Source organism: Amblyomma americanum, chromosome 7 (assembly GCF_052857255.1).
Source record: "Amblyomma americanum isolate KBUSLIRL-KWMA chromosome 7, ASM5285725v1, whole genome shotgun sequence".
NCBI lineage: Eukaryota > Metazoa > Arthropoda > Arachnida > Ixodida > Ixodidae > Amblyomma > Amblyomma americanum.
Window position 1 is genome coordinate 94,522,952 of NC_135503.1, and position 19,501 is coordinate 94,542,452.

Here is a 19,501-nt window from a genome sequence, read left to right on the forward strand (position 1 = left end):
TTGGTTTTAAAGGGACACATACTACTTCAGTTCCCATGTTCTGGAAATTTATTCCTTCATAAACACGTCACCAACCGAGGGGCTTATGACTTATTTGACTCCATTTTATTCCCAACTTGAACTGGTATTTCTCGCGTCATGTTGGTAAAATATTCTCTGTTTGATGTTAGAGTCCGCTTTTAGTTAACCCTAATTTATATTTCAATTCCAATGGCGTGTTTTGTCTATTTTCACGATAAAAAATTGAAACAAGCAAACAACAACAAACAATATGCAGACAGTGGAAGAGACCGCTATTTTTTATCAACCTCGTAACCGAAGAAAACATGGGAAAAGATTCATCTCAGTCTGAGTGGGACCACCACAACAATCGTTTAAATTTCCCGCGAACTAGCCACACGGAGTTTACCGTTGCGCCTGTTCGGCTCTGTACACCATTGAGTTTCTTACTGTTAACTAAAGGGAAAGCTGGCGCCCAGCCTACGGGATTTTGCATGGAGATTCCTCGAGACCACCTGTACCAACAAGGGCGCTCTAAGCGTCAGGGGGCGGAGAGCTACCGATTGCAGAACCACAACTTTTGGCCAAAAAATAATGAAAAACAAACGTTGTTCGGTTATCAAGAATGTCTTAGTATTCAATATCCTGTCAATAAATTGCAACAAACGAGCTGAAAAGCATGTATATATAAAGTTTGCCCAAAATTATCCGTGTCTTGCTCTCCTATTGGCCAAGCCTTGCAGACAACAAAAGCCATTATTTAGTGCTTAACAGGCACTTTTTCAATAAGAAATACGTTTTTGAAAAAAATGTCGCTTCAACACTTTAAAAAAGTTTTTTAATGACATTCAAAAAAACAGAAACCATTTATTTGCGTCATGTGCTGTTGCGTTTTAGACACTATGGCTTTTGTGCACTACGTTTGCGCCAAAGTCGTCTGCGCCGTGAACGGAACGGGACATCTCAGTAACGCCACTCTCTGTTCCTGAAAAAAAGAAAAAAAACTGACTGTCCCGCACCAAGTAGCTCATCGCCCCATGATGCTTTGAGCGCCCATGGTGTCCCAGGTGCAGCGCCGCCAGCTTTCCCTCTAGTTAATAGTAAGAAACTCTATGCTTTGCACATTGGCGGTTACTAGAGACCAGACAATTAAGCAGGCCGTCTCCTTTTCTGACTGAAAACTACTCACTGAGTATTGTCCCGGCATCGTTGCAGTTCGTAAAGTCTGTCATATTGGTGGCTTATATTTCTTTAATTACGGTCCCAGAATAACCGGCGCAAAAAATAACAACGGACAAGAAAGAAGGAAGACGATAGTACAGAAGCGCGCTTCTGTCCGTTTCTTGTCCGTTGTCCTATTTAGCGCTGTTTCTTTTGAGATCATGGCTTACCAACTAGCCCAACAAATCGTTTTGGTGACATTCATTTCAGAGTTGTTGCTTGACTGAATTGCATGGGTAGTCTAACGTTGAACTTTACCCCTAGTGCTTGCGCAATTGTCTGCATATCCCTGCTCGGAGCGCGTTAACACTACGATTAGCATAAAAGGTAGAAAAGCCTGCGTGTGACTGATGAGAGTTGCGCGCAATGCGGAAGCATATTTGTAAGTGTGATGCTGCAAGGTAGAGTCTCGTTCGAACCGCAGTGGAGCGCACACACCTGCAATCTTGGCCACCTTCCCGACTCAAGCCATTCATTACGGCCGCTGTTGTGGGACGCCGTCGTCCAGCGCGGCTTATTTTCCGCAGAGTAGCTTTCGCGGGCGACCGTCTTTGGACGTACCTTCACTGCGGCCCTGCTCGCGACGGCTCCTTCGACGGATCACCTTTGTCCCGCCGGGCTACTACACAACACCGCGACGGCCACGGTGTGGCGCTACGTTCCACCTGCATCGCTCGTTCCTGTTGGTTTGTCCTAGGAAGGAGCGTTGAGTGTCCCCTTTTGAGTGTTTTCGTTGAGTGTCCTCATTGAGCGTCTCCGTTGAGAGTTGAGGGTGCCCGTATTACGGATTTCCGGACTTCCTCAAACATAACCGCGCGCTGTTAGGACTGCTGATCCGCGCGCTCTGGCCATGCGGCGCAGCGCGGCAGTGGCGGTAGGTGTCTGTGGTGGTTGGTGCGTTCAGTGCCAGCCACAGTGGTGTTTTTAGCTACAGGGTACGAAGTGGCTGCTGTGCGTGCCGGGGACGCAATGTCCGCGGACGTATCCACCAGACTGGCACCTCGGATGCTCTAAGCTCTTATTGCTACCGAAACTTTCCGGTGGATAACTCTTGTGCCGCTTGTGGTCAGGCTCACCGTCACCTTCACCGTCACCGTCACCGCTCACCGCCCGTATTTATATCGCCGCCCTTTTAGAGTCGTCAGCGATCACCATTCGTTGCGTTGGCTGGCGAACCTCAAAGATCCCTCGGGGCGGCTTACACGCTGGAGTCTTCGCCTTCAAGAGTTCGTTGTCACAATCGTTTATAAGTCCGGTAGGAAGCACAGTGTTGCCGACTGTCTGTCTCGTCCTCCTATCGAGGACAACCGAGCTGATGCTAACGCCGATTCTGTCTTTCTCAGCGCCATCTCCACGTCCGTCCTCGCTCAACACCAAAGAGATGACGGCAAACTACGGCCTCTCATTGAGTATCTTGAAGGAAGCGCTGAGTCATCCCCGCGAATCTTTTCACGTGCACTGTCGTCATTCTGTTTGTGCCATGAAGTTCTGCATAACAAAAACTACAACCCGCGGGAAGCTGCCGATCTGCTCGTCGTACCTGCGTCCTCGCACGACGAAGTCCTGCAGGCATGCTATGATGACCCATCTTCTTATCACATGGGTTTTTCCCGCACGTTGGCGCGGATACGCCAAAAGTACTGCTGGCCCAGGGTCGCTGCAATTTCCAGCATTACGTCCGAACTTGCCGCGAGGGCCAGCGTCGCTAGACGCCGCCGACTACGCCAGCCGGCCTACTGCAGCCTATTGATCTGCCTCAAGTCGCCTTCCACCAAGTAGGCATAGACTTGCTCGGCCCATTTACGGAGTTCTCGCTGGGTAACCGCTACATTGTGGTCGCCACCGACAACCTCAGCCGGTAATGTGAAACTAAAGCTCTCCCTCGTGGTACCGCTGACGAAACTGCGAACTTTTTCGCTCAAAATATTGTGCTTCATCACGGTGCACCCATCATTGTTGTAACTGACAGGGGAACGGCGGTCACCTCGACCCTTATTTTTTAATTGGTTTTTTGGGGAAAGGAAATGGCGCAGTATGTCTAATATATCATTGGACACCTGAACCGTGCCATAAAGAAAGGGGAAAGGAGGAAGTGAAGGAAGAAAGGAAGAAAGAGGTGACGTAGTGGAGGGCTCCGGGATAATTTCGACCACGTGGGGATATTTACCGTGCACTGACATCGCACAGCACACGGGCGCCTTAGCGTTTTTCCTCCATAAAAGCGCAGCGGCCACGGTCGGGTTCGAACCCGGGAACTCCGGATCAGTAGTCGAGCGCCCTAACCACTGAGCCACCGCGGCGGGTACTTACGCAGGAGGTTATGCGCCTTAGTGGCACAAGTCACCGCAAAACAACCGCTTACTACCTCCAAACGAACGGACTCACCGAACGGCTCAACAAGACGATCGCCGACATGATTTCCATGTATGTGGACTTCGACCAACGGAACTGGGACACCATACTCTCTTACTTCACATTTGCTTATAATACTGCTCTACAAGAAACGATGCACTTCACTCCATTTCGTTTAGTGCATGGTCGCGAAGCCACAACCATGCTGGACGCCATGTTGCTCCCGACTAGTAGCACCTCATCTGTTATGGGTGCTGCCCAATTCGTTCGTCACGCCGAGGCCGCCCGCCAACTCGCCCGACAGCGCATCCGGCACCAGCCAGCCTATGACGCTTGCCGCTATAACATCCGCCACAGAGCTGTTAGTTACCATCCCGGAGAACAAGTCTGGGTTTGGAGCCCAATCCGCATGCGTGGGCACTCCGAAAGCTCCTGCGCCGATATTTTGGCCCCTACTAGGTACTCCGCCAAGTCAGTGAGGTGATCTATGAAGTTCTCCCCAGGGAACAGTTCGCTCCTCTAGACGGCCGACCTCCGAAGTTCTTCATGTTGCTCGGATGAAGCCGTTCCACGCCCGCTAGCGCTTCAGACACGTCTACACCAGCCCCAGACAAATGCGGCGTCCATTGTCTTCCTGCTTCTCATTGCTGCGGCACCGAGTCGTTCCCTTATGAGACGGGGAGTAATGCCACAGTACCAATCTATGAAGTGGCGCCATACCGCGGCCGAACTATTTTAGCTTGGAATTGTCATGCCTTGAGCATTCTAGGGGCTAGAGGAATGTCATCTTTCGCACTCGAGCGCCCTGCTGACTTTCTCGCCCAGCAAGTCTTGTTAAACCTGGTCTGTGCTTCGACCGTTTATCGGTGACAATATTAATAAGAATAAATGGCACAACAGTACAACCGATCTTCTTAAATCAAAGTACACCATGAGCAAAAAAAGAAGAATACCGGTCACCAAAAAGAAGTATGGAAGTCAGAGCCTCCACTTCCATGTTCCTTACTTGCTAAATACCGTAGAGGGCGAGGTTTAATGTCAACAACCCGTGCTTAATAAATGTGTGAAATCTTGTTTTGCTGAGCAAACCCGTTTCGTTGTCATAATGCCGTTGTCTGTTATCGTTTCTGGGCAGCGAAAATATAAACTCCTTGTATTATCCTTTACAAGCTGTATGTATATTTAGGTATATCGGTATTTTATGTGCAGATGCATAAACTTTATTGTAAGTAGTGTTTTCGCACTTATTACATACATTTGTAACATTATGCTTATTTTTGGTTCGACCACAAATGTATGTGTATGTGTGTAAACATTGTACACATTATTTTTGTGACAAGTGTGCACTGAATGCCGAAAGTTGCTATATGAGGCAGAAGCCCCTGTCAAGCCATGTGCCTTCAGCTGCTGCTCCATTTTCTCTGGAGAGAAAGAAAATTAAATAAATAAATAATAAACAAAATCCCAGAGGTTCCTTCTCAACACCTAGTATGGGCTCCTTGAATGAAGTAATAAGTAGTCCCGTTCTGAGTGGGATGAATTCTGTTTTGACGGAATAATGTCTAATTCCCATCAAAGAATGCGCTAGATGACAAGCGATTCAGTGCTCATCCGGCCAGCTGCTATGTTCGGTAGTACCGTGTTCTGTGTACACGGGGTAAAAGCATTTGGATGTAGCTATTGGGGTGTCATAGACTCCTCCGCAACTTGTAGAGAAGAAACAAGCGTATGAAAAAGCACACTTCTCGCTGTTAGGCCTTCCCGGGAGCTTACCTTGATCTGCGTCCGCGGAGCGGGAAAGCCGACGTCGGTCCCACCGGCAGCGTGGATGGAGGGAGAGCAGAGGAAACCCATAGACTCGGTCAAGGCGTACCCGTTTACCACGCACTCCAAGTCAGGGAACACGGCCTGCGAGCTCTTACGGCTGCTCTCCGTGAGCATGCTGCCGCCGGTGCCGATGCGCCGCACGCCTGCTAGGCGGATTCCGGTCTTCTGCATTTCTGCCACCAATGAGGCTAAGTGCGCAGAAAGTAGAGTCAGAGATGTCACCTAGAATGAAAGATGACATGTCAGGCTCACAAGTACCAATCTATGAAAGTGAAATGCAGATATCGCGATGAGAAACGATAACTGAGGAGGCCCAGGAATGCCAAAGAGAAACGAGCTTATTATATTTAGAGAAATCTTTCCGAAGCGTCAGTCGTAGTTGCAGTGCCGATCGTTTGCTCGAACAGGAGAAAAGAGTGCCACTATAGAAACGCGAAATTGATAACATGCAGGGGGAACAAACTACTCGAACCACGAAGCAAATGTCCCCATGTTTTCAGCTGCGGTTGTGCGTGAGGGGTGGCAGAAAGAATAAGTGGGAAAAGGGAGGCGATCGGAAATGCAAGTTATATTTGGCCTAAGAAGGAAGGAACGGGGAATATTTTTTCTAGGGTGTTGAAAAGATCTCTCTTCTCATTTAAAGTCTAATTAAGACTCGTTTTGGTTTACATCCTAGGACGCAATCAGTCGTGTTTAAATAGATTTAATCTTCTACTAACATCACGTAAGTGTTTTGGTATATTGATATCTTAGTTTAGCTGAGGGAAGCTACCTTAGTAAAGGCGCATGACACGTAGTCTTTCATAAGCAATAATGGCCACCAACAGCCTATAGCAATTGATGTTAATTACGATTCATAATATACAGGTGCTCGAACGTTGAGGGTTGCTTATGTATGGTTTAAATGTATATGATGAGCGTGTGATCTACATGAAATTTTTCTCAGTTGGTCTAGTATCATTAGGCGACGACGATTGGAGGAGGATTTTGCATTCAGGAACGATTGCTTCCAAATAAACATCCACTCTTTCAAAAATATGCATTAAAAATTGGAGGGGATAATTAAGGTCCACTTTATGAACATTAATCGATATCGTTAAAGGGTTTCTCTTTCATAGATCCCTGGGAGTCCTTATACCACAACATGGGGAATGGTGCAGCGGTTAAGCGATGCGGCACTGCCTTGCTATGGCGACTGCTGCCATCGGTGGGGCTTGTGTGACACAGGTTGCTCATGCCTAGAAACTTCTCGCGTCAAATCTGTAATTTAACTCCCGCCTGCTACGGTTGTCAGTTTGCTCACAATCTGGATTGGTAGGTTGGGATGACTCCATGATGTCACGTGACCTACGTAGTCCACCTAGGTTGCTTATCCAGAGATATTTTCGATCACAGCGCCAACGAAGACGACGCTAGATATTCTGGAGAACATGAGCCTTAACGCAGTCGCGTTAACCGTGAAAAACACGAACTTCTAGCCTTTCTTAACGCACTTTTAGCCTATTTGGGCATCCAACTATGATGCGGGAGGCGCTTGGGTTTGATCCCCAATGGCGCCGGGTACCCGCCAGTGATACAATGAGTACAAGCTTGCCCCTCGCCTGATGCTGTGCTTCTTCGGGGAGAATTGTTTTTAGAATTGGTCGTTGACACCACCTTTTGTCAACAAAAATATCTTGTATGATACTCTTCGGCGAAGCTGCGCTTGCGCCATTAAAATGCATCATCAGTTTTTTCACCCCCGGAACAAATCTACGCTATGGGCGGCGATCTCCATTGAAGGAAACAAATTTAATGACTGCCTTATGCAGTTTACTTTTCCTATCTCATTCCCCAGCGGCTCAGTAGATTTGGCGTTCAGCTGCTGATACCATGGTCACGGGTTCTGTGCTCGCCATGCCAGCCGTATTTCGATGCAGGCGAAATAAATCAAAAACACCCGCGTGATGTGCGATGTCAGTGCCTATTAATGAACCGCAGGCGGTAAATACTAATCCACAGCCCTTTTTTACAGTGTCCGCTATATCCCAGATCCCACTTCGGTGCATAAATCCTCTCCAATAAAATTACCTTACCACCTCTCGGCTACGGTAACTCTTCCCTGCGTAAAACTAATCCACGCGCCTTTGTACCGAAAGCACTATATAAGGCGTTTAGTATTTTAGTCAATAGCTTCGCAAATCAACGTGGAAAACATCATTTGTGAACTGAACTAGTGAGGCGTGTGGAGCATGTGAAAATACTCATTGCGCAGTCCAGGGATTAAATTCAGGCATGTTGGTTCAGGACAATATTTTTTACATCCTGAACACATGAAATGTCTTTTTCCTTCAAGTAAAAGATGCGTTGCAGTGTATTCCTTTCCGGAGCTTTGTAGTACCGCGAACATATTTATGGTTTGTAGCGTGACTTACTTAAAGATGTGCTATTTCATACGAGCGCACCCTTATAGAGTTGTTGTAGTTCCGAGGCAAAAATGGCGCATAAAAAATCACGGATGATTTAGCCTGGTTAGGTCAAATACGAACTAGCTTTGCACGCACTTCGGTTTTCGCTTCCGTTTCGCTTGCAGGTTCAGTTTAGAGCACAGTTAGAGAGCGGTGTGTTCTGGATCCACTGCGCATAGATGGAAGTTGGGGAAGACGACATCTAAAGCACAGAGCAAGAGACTGGCGGTTAAACGCGAAAGAGTTTCCACTGCAGCAGTGATATAGGACATAAAGAATTCAAGTGCCGTTGACGTAGTTGTGCAATGCAGTGGGCAGTGAAGCTGATTCGTTCCCCCCGCCGCAGGTTCGAAAGTCCACTCGCCGCCGTAAATTGTGTCGCCATAAAGTTTTGCATTCATTACCATTAAACCTGCAGGCATGTCGACCACAAACCAGTGGGAAGACTTGCACCTGTCCACCATGTCGAGTGGGCTACCTTCCATCCACCTGCCATAGGCTTTGAACAGACAAACGTCGGAAGAATCTGAGATCGGGTGTTTTAGCAGTGGAGCACAAAAATCAATGTAGATAGCCACATCGCTAACTATATCGACTGACCAAACACGACTATCAGCTCACAAACAACCCACTGGGTTTATTTGCAGATATTTGCGGGTGTCCTGACATACCAGACACATTCATTGTCTTACTAAGCAGTAGAGCACGATGATGACAACCAAATCTTTAGCTTTTTCAACAGCCACCCGCACAGTAGCATTATTCCCTCAGATAGTTTTGGCTAACCTTCGTTGACATAGTTCGTTAATTACTTATCTCAGACCTCCCATGTATCACGAACAGTCGTGCACACGATTTAATTAGAACAAAACGAGAAAGCCAAAACATGATACTCAGACATACTTTGTGCATATGGGCTACCAAACATCTTAACAGGTGTGAAAATTTTCAGAGCAATGAGAGCGAATACAGTTACAAACCAAATGTTACCAACTTTACAGGAGCACATTGAACGAATTTGATAGTGCATCACAGAAAGCAACCACTATATTCACGGGAAAACTGCGCATTTCTCATCGCAGAAGGATCAAACTGAGTGTAAGGAAGTAAAATTTGGAGAACGATGCACAGCTTGCTGATCGATGGATTCAGAAACGACACAGCGAGAACTCACAAGAGACGTTGAGATATGCAGCGAGTGTAATTGTTCACAGAAAATTGTGAGGTTGAGCTATGACTCATTTTGACATAGCTCGCGGGAGCAATCAGTACTACCACGAGGTCAAGGTGTTTCACTCTGCAAGTTTCCGGAATGACGCCTTGTTCCTTTATGGGAGCCCACCGTGGATTCGACATTTATTTTTTTGTTTCTGGGAAGACAGCCCGCCCGTATATGCTCTTAAATCAGATGCATACGTTGCTCCGACCCCACTTTTCTTCATATAATCTTTTCAAATATCATGACGAGTTTCAGAAATGCACATTACTGGAATAATTCTCTCTGCGCTTACGGATCTGCGCATATAAATTCACAAAATAAATAATTGTGGAAAAAACTTTTAAACAGGTCGGCGGCCGCAGCACCTTATACTTTGTGATGAGCTCGTTGACTCGTTGCAGGCTGGCGCCAAGGGACTCCATGGCAATAGTTGTGCCCAGAAGAACGCCGAAAGTGATGATGAGAATGCCCGAACTGTGCATGAGTGGCATCGCGGAAAGAGCCACATCAGACTCGTCCCAGCTAAAGCAGGGCCTGCGAAACCACCAAAAGTCCTGAGCAAGGTATTTCATCAAATTACACCAGCCGTCGCTTCAAAAACGAGCATTTGAAGGGCATAGGGGCAATAAATAATTTTACCCAGCTACACTTGCAAGTATTCGTGAAAGGCACTTTGTTTGCACCAAAAAGCGCATATATATATATATGTATAGGTTGTTGCCTTACTCATAAATGTCTATGTCCTCGTTCACTGGTGCACTTGTTGCGCATTTAGATTTCCACTGATGCATTTTTGATACAGTAATTATCCATTTGGTGAAACACAACACGTATACTTTGTGCGGATGATAGGAAAATTCTCTCTAAGGGTAAGAATTTAATGCGCCTATAGAGAGAATAAACATGGACATTCAGAATATTTTTCATGGGGCAAAAGTAACTTGCAACAACTTGACCCCACAAAAACCACTTTCACGACATTCCGCCCCCATCAAAACAAGCTACCACGAGCTCACATGTTAATCTCGGAGATATCATTCGTGCCTCCGAATCCACTACATTTCTTCGCCTCACTTTGATTGCAATCTAAAATTTATTTGCACACACCACATTCATCAGCGAAATTTTTTTTTCGCATCATGGTGTTAAGAAAAACGAGATATTGCTTTCAACGCTCAATTTTCTTAGACATGTATTACGTTTTCAATAACAGTCGCCTTCACTATTGCACATCATCGTGGGTAATACCTATTCATATCATTTTTCATGCATTTCTCTTATTCACAATCAAGAGCGTTGCTATGTTTCTTTTATCACCACAACCAGCTCCTACGTCACCTATTTACTCCGTTAACATTCTGCAGTTAGGATGCCTCCTTAACCGCAGACTACGCCTTCTAAATTGCCGCGCCCTTAATGATAATAATCAGCTTCTCGGTTTCTGCGCATATTTCCGAGCTAATAATGCCAATGCCCAGTAATTTGAAGAACACAATATGCTACTACCAGAAGTGAGAACTAACTATGCTAAACAAACTGCTTTTTTCTGCCAAAAATGTTTGGAATTCGTTAGCACTAGAAACCAAACCAGCGTGTTCGCAGACTGCATTCCCCACCTTAATAAAGAGCTACCTGTTAACACCTTAATCAACCTCAAGCCATACCTTAGGCTCTCTTACTCTCATTATTAAGTCTCTCACTGCTTCAGTAAACGTTCAGAATTGTTCCTCATTTGCAATATTTCGATTTGCCTCCTTTTCCTTTTTCTTATGTCTCCGTCCATACATAGCCCTTCAGTATTTTATGATTTTGTCTTCTTCTACCATACTCTCGTGCCTTTGCCGTTTTATGCCATTTTTATATTGAAAGATTCTCCGACTTTTTGCTATAGTATAACTTATTCAATGCAGCAATTTGTGCTGAATGGTTTCAATTTAGATATATTTCTTCTAGCTCATGTCTGCAAAAGTTCTTTACTTATGATCACGTATTCCTCACGGGAGACCCCCTGGCAGTTTTAATTTGGGACCTCTTATTACACTAACTCTATTGCGCACTTCTGATTATGTCATTTCGTTTGTACAAACCTTCAAATCTTCCTGTTTTTCTTTAGTAACAGCAATTTCATGAGCAATGTGCAGTGCAGTAATTCAAGAAATTGCTGTTGATCTCATCGTGCATAGTAGATATAAGAGTTAGATAATTTTCAGGTCCTTTGTCAAATGTTACGCGAGGAATCGTAGAGTTGGGCACGCTTTTTGAATCAGCCTGAATGAAATGCTATCTGACATCTTTTCAAGCAGCAACTAACACCTATCCTGAGGTATTTGGCGCTTATTCTGTAAAGGATAATATATTCGTGCCTAGCGTCGTTGATGAAAGCGGCTCTTTATTTGTTTTAGCAGGTCGTACAGGCTACTGTAAACTCACGTCAATTATGAAACAGCCGTCAGCTTCTGTTTATACTTTCATATTTATTTATGTTTCGACATCTCTCGTTACTCAGTTTTCTGTGCCTTTCCCAGAAGGTTGTTAGACGATTGCGAGCTGTGGAGGACAGTGTTGAGCAGACTCTTTTTTGCGCGCTGCTAATTCCGTTGAGGCCTTTTTCGACGTTTTTTTCTATTACGCACAGCGCTGCCTTGCATCGTCCCCAAGCGTTCAAAAGAGTCTACACACTCACCCTGCAGTGACCATGTTGGCCACAACGCCGTAGTGTGTGATGACGACACCTTTGGGGAGGTCCGTAGTACCAGACGTGTAGCAGATTCCAAGTATGCAGTCTCGTGGGTCAGGGATAGGCACCTCTCGGAATGAAGCTTCGTCCAAGTCTCGAAATGCAGCCGTCGACACGAAGCCTTCCGCTGGACCCGTGGCGAAAAAGCCCTGTACGTGGGATGAGCTCTAGTTGACTGATGAGAGAGAAATGACCGGATAGCCGGCTCTCACCTCCTTTTTGAAGGCTTCTTTCTCTAATGTGTCGTCCTCAATAAAGAAATAGATGAGAAGTCAAAACTCTGTTGTATATATCGCGAGAGTTCGACGTTATTGGTTGAGAAAAGTTCTGAAAATTAAACTACAAAAACTTGATGGAAACTTGTTCACGTTATTGATTCACGCTGTAGTGCCTTTTCTGTGGGTTCATAAAAAAAGCACCGGAATCTCGCAAACGGGAAGTTTTATCGAAAGTCAGCAGATGCTTTCGGTCCGGAGAATTAGAATGAATACAAGGGTTACGTGCAATGTTTCCTTTATAAACTCTGGATGTAAATTACATATATGTTCAAAAAACTCAGACAGTTAGTTTAGCACGGCTGAACACGTAATATCGTGTAGTAGCAGTAAATACTTTGGCCACAAGGCATTTGATCTAAAGACCTTTATCCTAAAGGTATTTACCCGAAAGAAAGTGGTCGGAGAATCCATCTCGCATGCGTGAGGTGCGGTGTTCGATATCCGTTGCGGCCGGGTACACACCGATGATACAATGGAAGCTTCTCCTGGTCTGGTGCTCAGTTTCTTTAGGGTGAATTTATTGTGAAATGCGCCTGTGACCCTGCCTTGCGTACCCGAAAATATATTGTGCCATGGCGCTCTTTGGCCTCAGAAGCCCTTTCCCATAAAAAAATTCATCATCACCATCATCTTTACCCGGAAGGCATTTATCACGAATGTCTTCACCATAAAAGCCTTTACCAGAAGGCCTTTCCCCTTGCAGTATTTATGGAAGGCCTTTACACTGAAGGCCTTCGCCCAGGTGAAGACCTACCATGTGTACAGACCTAGCAAATTGCCCACGACGCGGTGGGCAGGTGGGCCGCCTCCCAAAATGGAGACTTCAGGGACGTACGTAAGCGCGAAACCGCAAAATGTGTCTACTAGTTCGACTGCACTGAAGCAATCGATTATTTTCACATAGTGTGTATATATATACATTTATTATAGTAGATTAATAAAGCTATCCTTTACGGAGGAAACATAAACTCGGTCGTTCTTTAATTACAATATTCTGCTTTCACTCCCTCGGTCTCCTTCTACTGCTGGTGTTTGAAGCTCTAAGACTGCAAGCAACGCCTTACTAAAATGTCGGTATATAGGTACCTGAAATTACTGTGTACATATAAAGACAGACGGAACATCGGCATGATATGAGTCCTCATAGGCGCGTCTATAGCGTCTACCCTGTGCGCGAGGGCGGACATTCGTTATCCGCCCATTGTTCAGGCGACTGCTTAGATCGGGAAGTCTTACGCCTGCTTGGAACAACTTTACTCTTCCAGTTTGTTCTGGATCTGAGTGTTCACAAATTCTTTTTAGACAATTTGAGTTAGAGTTGATGCGGCGTGGGAATGACTACTGGAAAAATGAATACGGCAACAGAAATAACCGCCTCGTGTCCTTGAAAAACGCTTAGGGTGTGCATAGGAACATTAATCACGATTAGTAAAGAAGTTTTAATTCGACTCCACAAAATAGGGCTCAGCACTGTTGAGGTTAGTGTTATAACAAGACAGTTATGGAACAACTGGTGGCAGAGGTCGAACTTTGTACGCTGTACATTTTCCATTGTCCAATTTGCGTCCATTCGGTGCGCAGTTGGTAGTCACTCAGATATACCGGCGGCTTAAGCGCGTGTGTGGCAAGCAACCCGGCCATTGGTTGGTTGGCGACAGTGCCTTAACAACGGCTGAGGTTGGATGCAATATGCATGCTATGGTGATGTGCGTCGCAGCGCTCTTTGAACAGCGGGTGACCGCACCCGGCCACTGAGGCCACTGGCTGCTATATGCAGGCAATGGTCAGTCGCCAACCACCCAATGGCCCTGTCACTTGCCACAGACACTTGAAAGCCGCGGGGAAAACAGAGTTACTATTAAAAAAGGACGCAATGGACGCCAGCTTGACAACGGAAAAATGAGCAGCTTATAATAATATGGTCCCTTCTGTAAGTGCGCAAAAATAGACAGATCTAAGATTACTTGAGAAAACGCGGGTGGAAAGTTTGCACAGACAAATATGTCAACTCTTACAAGCAGAAGAATTTAATAGCTGTCAGTGCTCTACATTTGAGACGCAGAAAAATGAGCTATGTAGTAATAATAATAAGAAGAATTTGTTTTTGGGGGGAGGAAATGGCGCAGTATTTGCCTCGTATATCGTTGGACACCTGAACCGTGCCGTAAGGGAAGGGATAAACGAGGGAGTGAAAGAAGAAAGGAAGAAGAGGTGCCGTAGGGGAGGGCTCCGGAATTATTGCGACCACCTAGGGATCTTTAACGTGCACTGACATCGCACAGCACACGGGTGCCTTAGCATTTTTCCTCCATAAAAACGCAGCCGCCGGGGTCGGGTTCGAACCCGGGAACTCCGGATCAGTAGTCGAGCGCCCTAACCACTGAGCCACCGCGGCGGGGCGAGCTATGTACACTATCCAGCTTTTTTTACTGCCACATGGTGGCTCAAAGTAACAATTTCTTGAATCGTAGTCATCTGCGTCGCTTTTTTGGCAAAGGAACTTACCGTCAGTGTCATTAAGAATTGTGTTAACATACCTTTATGTCTAACGACATTGCTGCCTTGGCAATCTTCTCTGCAAATGCTGGCTCGGTCAAGATGTGCGTGCTTTCGCTGTCACTGAGCTGGTAGCGTAACTCGCCTTGACGCGCCATAAAATGAAAAAAAAAATATTGGTAAGAGCTTCACACACATCATCACAGCCTTACGACATTGATGGCTAAGACATATAAATAGCCTTCGCGTGTACTATGCAAATGGATTACAAATTATGGCGGAGTTGTTTAAAATTTCTCGAAATGAAAGGGCAAAGAAAATTTTCACAGAGGAAATTTTTAAAGCTTGCGGACGTTTCTGCGCAGGACGCGGTGCTACAGCCGCACATGCTCAGCAGTAACAGAGTCCTTCAATGCTTTAACGGACTCTGGTAGTGCCGTGGATATACATGAATGCCGCCCGACGAGGAGTAAGAATGGGTGTTTAGCAATGGTATTCTTCAAAGCCTCGCCTACTAATTCAGTTCAAGCGGAAGCGACATTCCGTGTTGACAATTGTAAACACGCTTAACGCAGTTGCTGCCTTTATTGCAAGCGGTAGAGCGGACACAGTTGTCTTCACAGCTAGGTTTGAAGGTTGTTTTGAGGCAGCCATTGTAAAAGGTTTCCCAACAAGTTTTGGGAAACGCATCGGCTTGGGCATTGTTTTATGTAAAACGCCAAAAGCTTTATAAACAACATGTGAAAACTGGCATCGCGAATACACGGGTGAAATGGTAGATGCTGAAAAAGAAAAAGTACTTCTTTACAAAGTCTTGAACGCATTTGACTTACGTTCTGTTAGTGACGTTTTCGACAGCATGACGCTTGCCCCTGCGAAAACACACGCCCACATTGCGATGAAGTTCTCGACGCTGTTGCCGAGGTGGACGCACACCCTGTGGCCAGGCGCCAGGCCTTGCTTCTGGAATCCGACGGCGTAGCGTTGCATGAGCACGAAGAGCTCTCTGCGCGTCACCATGACGGCTCCATCCGCCTGCGTTTCGGTTTTCCCATTTGTGTTGAAGCTGTCGTGCTCGGACGTAGCGAAACTTTCCGATGCCACAAAATTGCAGATTCAGCTGACATTTTCTTTACGACTGCTTATCTTGGCTGTTCTACTTCACTTCGCATTGCTTTCCGTGCTAAATCCAGGAACACAACTTTCTACCCTACCGTCGGCGATGAAGTCTAAGCGAATAACCACGAAAGATATTAATACATAATAATGAATTGAAAAAAAATCTTGACAACCATGACACTAGCTCAACAATCTCTCTAGATGTGCAGTAAAAGCAGGTGTCTGTTCAAGTGCGAAGCCTTCATAATGGGTAACACATATCCCTGTCCTACTACCGTTTCTCTTCTCGACAACTCATCTAATACGTTTTCAATGACTTGCTACTTGTCGCAGTGGAGGCTGCACGCTCTCGACAGCTACATGTACTGAGAAAAAGAAAAGGAAGAAAAAGCAGCAACTGCTCATACTACTGGCAGCATCTGCTTTAGCTCGTGATGTACGTCATTACTGCTTCAAAAAGATCACATCTGACGCATTGGCAAGAGCACATATAGGAAGGCTGACTTATTTATGGGCAAATACGCAGATATCCGTGCATACAAGAGAAAAATCAGCTTCAGGTATTTAAAGTAAAAACGATGTATTTTCGTATTTCAATGTTGAGACCTTTTAAAGCGGTACTTTTTGAATGCTTTGTACGCCTCTTCAGATGTAATCGCTGAGGAACCAAATGGCTGCCTGTGTCGATCTTCACTATAACGTGTATGCAGCATTGCTGATGATTCGGTAGTAAATCCTCGCAATCTAAGCATTGCATTGAAGCGTTTTGTTTAGTTTCATAACTAGTTTTCCTTTCTATCACCACACATACGTAGTGCTATCAGGCTCGACTCCAGCAAACGGAAAGAGGAATCCTTGGCGGGTTCTAGCGACGCAAGTCGTTCCTTCGCGAAGGATGCCGATCATGCAGGTGTTATTCTACAGGGTTGGAGACCTTCCAAGAAGGCGTGTGCTCGCTCCCGACCATCTGTGGTTAAACAGAGCGTGTCGTGAGGCTCCGTCATTTTTCCTGACAACTAACTTCAATCATATGGGTCGACATCGCTGCCGCAAGCATCGTTGTTTGAGCGATTCAAATTGGTCTTAATAGTCGGTTTATTTTTCAATTTGCCTCCTTGTGCCTGACCTCAGTTAAACCACGACACTGTTACTATAACAACTGTGACAGTTGCACTAAAGTCGATGACTAACACTGTCCCGCCGTGGTGCCGCAGTGGATAAGGAATTAAACTGCTCAACCAAAGGGCGCGGATTAAATCTCGACCTCGGTTGCCGTATTCTGGAGAAGGCAGATTGTGAACACGCTTCGTTCTTTGCCATATCACTGGACAATGCAAGGCCCCTCATAGTACACTTATACATAGAGTCCTACAAAGCGCTGTCTCTAATAGCTGATGCGCATCTCTGAGATGTTAAATCACATATACTAAGCGCACGCCGTTATAAGGTAGTAACGAGGTACAGACAGGCAGGTTCCTTCCTCCCTCCTCTTTTTTGTTTTCCTCTCCTCCCGATTCAGCCAGAGCACACCAATTACACAGTGCCTAATTTATTCACACCTATTCACAAGTGCAATGACACCACTCTGCCGTCGGGGTGCGGCCTCTCGTCTCGGCATCCACGACCCGTCTATCCAGTCCTTCTTGCCCGTCTCTCTTCTCTTCCCCGTCCTCCTTTCCAACTCGCTCTCCCTCGTCCTTGCTTCCCCGCTGCTCCCTTCGGTCAGCTCTCTGGGAAGGCATCTTGAGCTGGTTCCCGTCGTAACGGAGGCGTCTGCGCAGACCTTGGACTTATCGGATGATGCCCCCATAACTGCTGTTCGGGGGAGGGGGGTGGGGTCTCTCGTCGCGCACACATAGGAACACAAAGCGCCGGCTGCTTCTTGGGCGCGCAGAATCGCCCGCGCGTACACGCACATAACCGCGGCGGCCGTTTCTTCCGGCTTCGTTCGCATGCGATGCCCGACACCTCCACCGCCACTGAGATGCGTGCCTCCACGGAACGCATCACACTTCACACCACAACCGCGCGCGGCTGGTGTCCCGCGATCCTCCCCCGGGCACTACGACACCATTAAAACAAAGGACTAGGGAACAGCGTTACCCCTTTAACCCCGCTGAGTCTTTCCGCCGCAGCTGAGTCTTTCCGCCACCCTGGTGACTTTCTCACTCAGGCTCATTCGCCAGTCGCGTCGTTTTCATTTGTTGCGACTCCCGCAACGCCATTTGCACACACGGTCGGCCCGCAATCTTGCCTCCACTGTCAAGCAAAACTTCCCCTGCTACCGCATTATGAGCGCCGACTCTCGCCCGTTCGACAGCCTCCCTCGACGTAGCGCCGCCAGTTTGCTTGCGCCTGGCCTTTTCGCTCTCTGGGGCACTTGTATGCCTGCGGTACCCTCTTTCAGCATCAGCGCTAGCGGTCTGGTCTACTGCGGTGACCGTTAAAGCCGCAGCTGCGTCTGCGCGCTCCTCTTTGTTGTCACTATCTTCCTTTAGTGCAGTCACTGCTTCTGACACGGCGGTTTCCCCTTCCCACCGCTCCGGAGGTCTGATATCCTCGATGACCGCATAATCCCCGGATACTAGCCTGCTTGCTTCAGCACAGAGAGTTCCACTGCCAAACTTTTCATCAGTTTCCCTCAAATCATCAGAGCGTTCCTCTGACACGTTGACACCTGCCTCCTGTTTCTCGATCGCGGCCGCCTTGTCACCACTCGAGCTTTCCAGTATCGCTCTCTGGTCTTCCTCCTCTCTCACAATTGCGACCTCAGTGCCGCCACTCGAGCCTTCCGGTCTGCGGATTGCCTCTACCGCTCTCTGGCCTACTTCGAAATGCTCCGCGATGCCCACCCCATTCTCCGGACGTACCCCCTCTTGTATTACACCGTCCACCGCCTCCCCGACCTCTCTCTCATAGCGCAATATTTCAGTTGCCAATTCTACTTCTGAAATTTTCAATTTTAATTTCAACAGCGCCATCTCATCGGCGAAAGACAACACTGACCCTCTGCTGACGCGTGCTACCTAGGCGTTCGCAGCCAGCTCCGTCTGCCTACCTCCTACTCGTCTGTTCCGGTCCTCCCCGCTCACACGACTGTCACAGTGCCCAGCGGACGAACCTACAAGACACCAACCTGCATCACTGTAGGCGATGGCTTGGCCTGCTGGTCCGCGCCCGAGATGGTCGCTCAGCCCTGGGTCCTTTGTTGCCGCCTTGATGAGTCCCATGGCCGGTCCGCTTACTGTTGGGAGATCCTGTCGACTGCGCCATTAAGGCAGGTTCCTCCCCCCCCTTCGGTCGGCTCCTTGTGAATGCATCTTGAGCTGGTTCCCGTCGTTACAGAGCCGGCCGCGCAACAGGCAGGTTCCTTCCTTCCTCCTCTATTTTGTTTTCCTCTCATCCCGATTCAGCCAGACCACACCGAACATTCCGATTATACAGTGCCTAATTTATTCACACCTATTCACAATTGCGGTGACACCACTCTGCCGTCAGGATGCGGCCTCTCGTCTCGGCATCCACGACCCGTCTGTCCAGTCCTTCTTGCCCGTCTCTCCTCTCTTCTCGGACCTCCTTTCCAGCTCGCTCTCCCTCGTCCTTGCTTCCCCGCTGCTCCCTTCGGTCAGCTCTCTGGGAAGGCATCTTGAGCTGGTTCCCGTCGTTACGGAGGCTGCCACGCAGACCTTGGACTTATCGGATAATGCCCCCATAACTGCTGTTCGGGGGGGGGGGGTGCGGTGGGGGGAGCGGTGTCTCTCGTCCGTCGCCGCTGAGAGGCAAGCGCACATATAGGAACACAAAG

At 47.2% G+C, this 19,501-nt stretch overlaps 1 protein-coding gene across 2 annotated transcripts in view; it reads right to left on the minus strand.

Annotated features, from left to right (window-relative positions):
• The window catches only part of LOC144099417 (uncharacterized), a 119,300-nt gene that overhangs the window by 50,581 nt on the left and 49,218 nt on the right, over nucleotides 1-19,501 (minus strand). For both annotated transcript variants that reach the window (XM_077632708.1, XM_077632707.1), the window contains 5 exons: nucleotides 15,411-15,612; nucleotides 14,619-14,722; nucleotides 11,750-11,952; nucleotides 9,432-9,600; nucleotides 5,347-5,622 (listed from right to left, as the gene is read on the minus strand). In XM_077632708.1, the coding sequence (XP_077488834.1) occupies nucleotides 5,347-5,622; nucleotides 9,432-9,600; nucleotides 11,750-11,952; nucleotides 14,619-14,722; nucleotides 15,411-15,612 (954 nt within the window). The remainder of the gene's footprint in view (nucleotides 1-5,346; nucleotides 5,623-9,431; nucleotides 9,601-11,749; nucleotides 11,953-14,618; nucleotides 14,723-15,410; nucleotides 15,613-19,501) is intronic.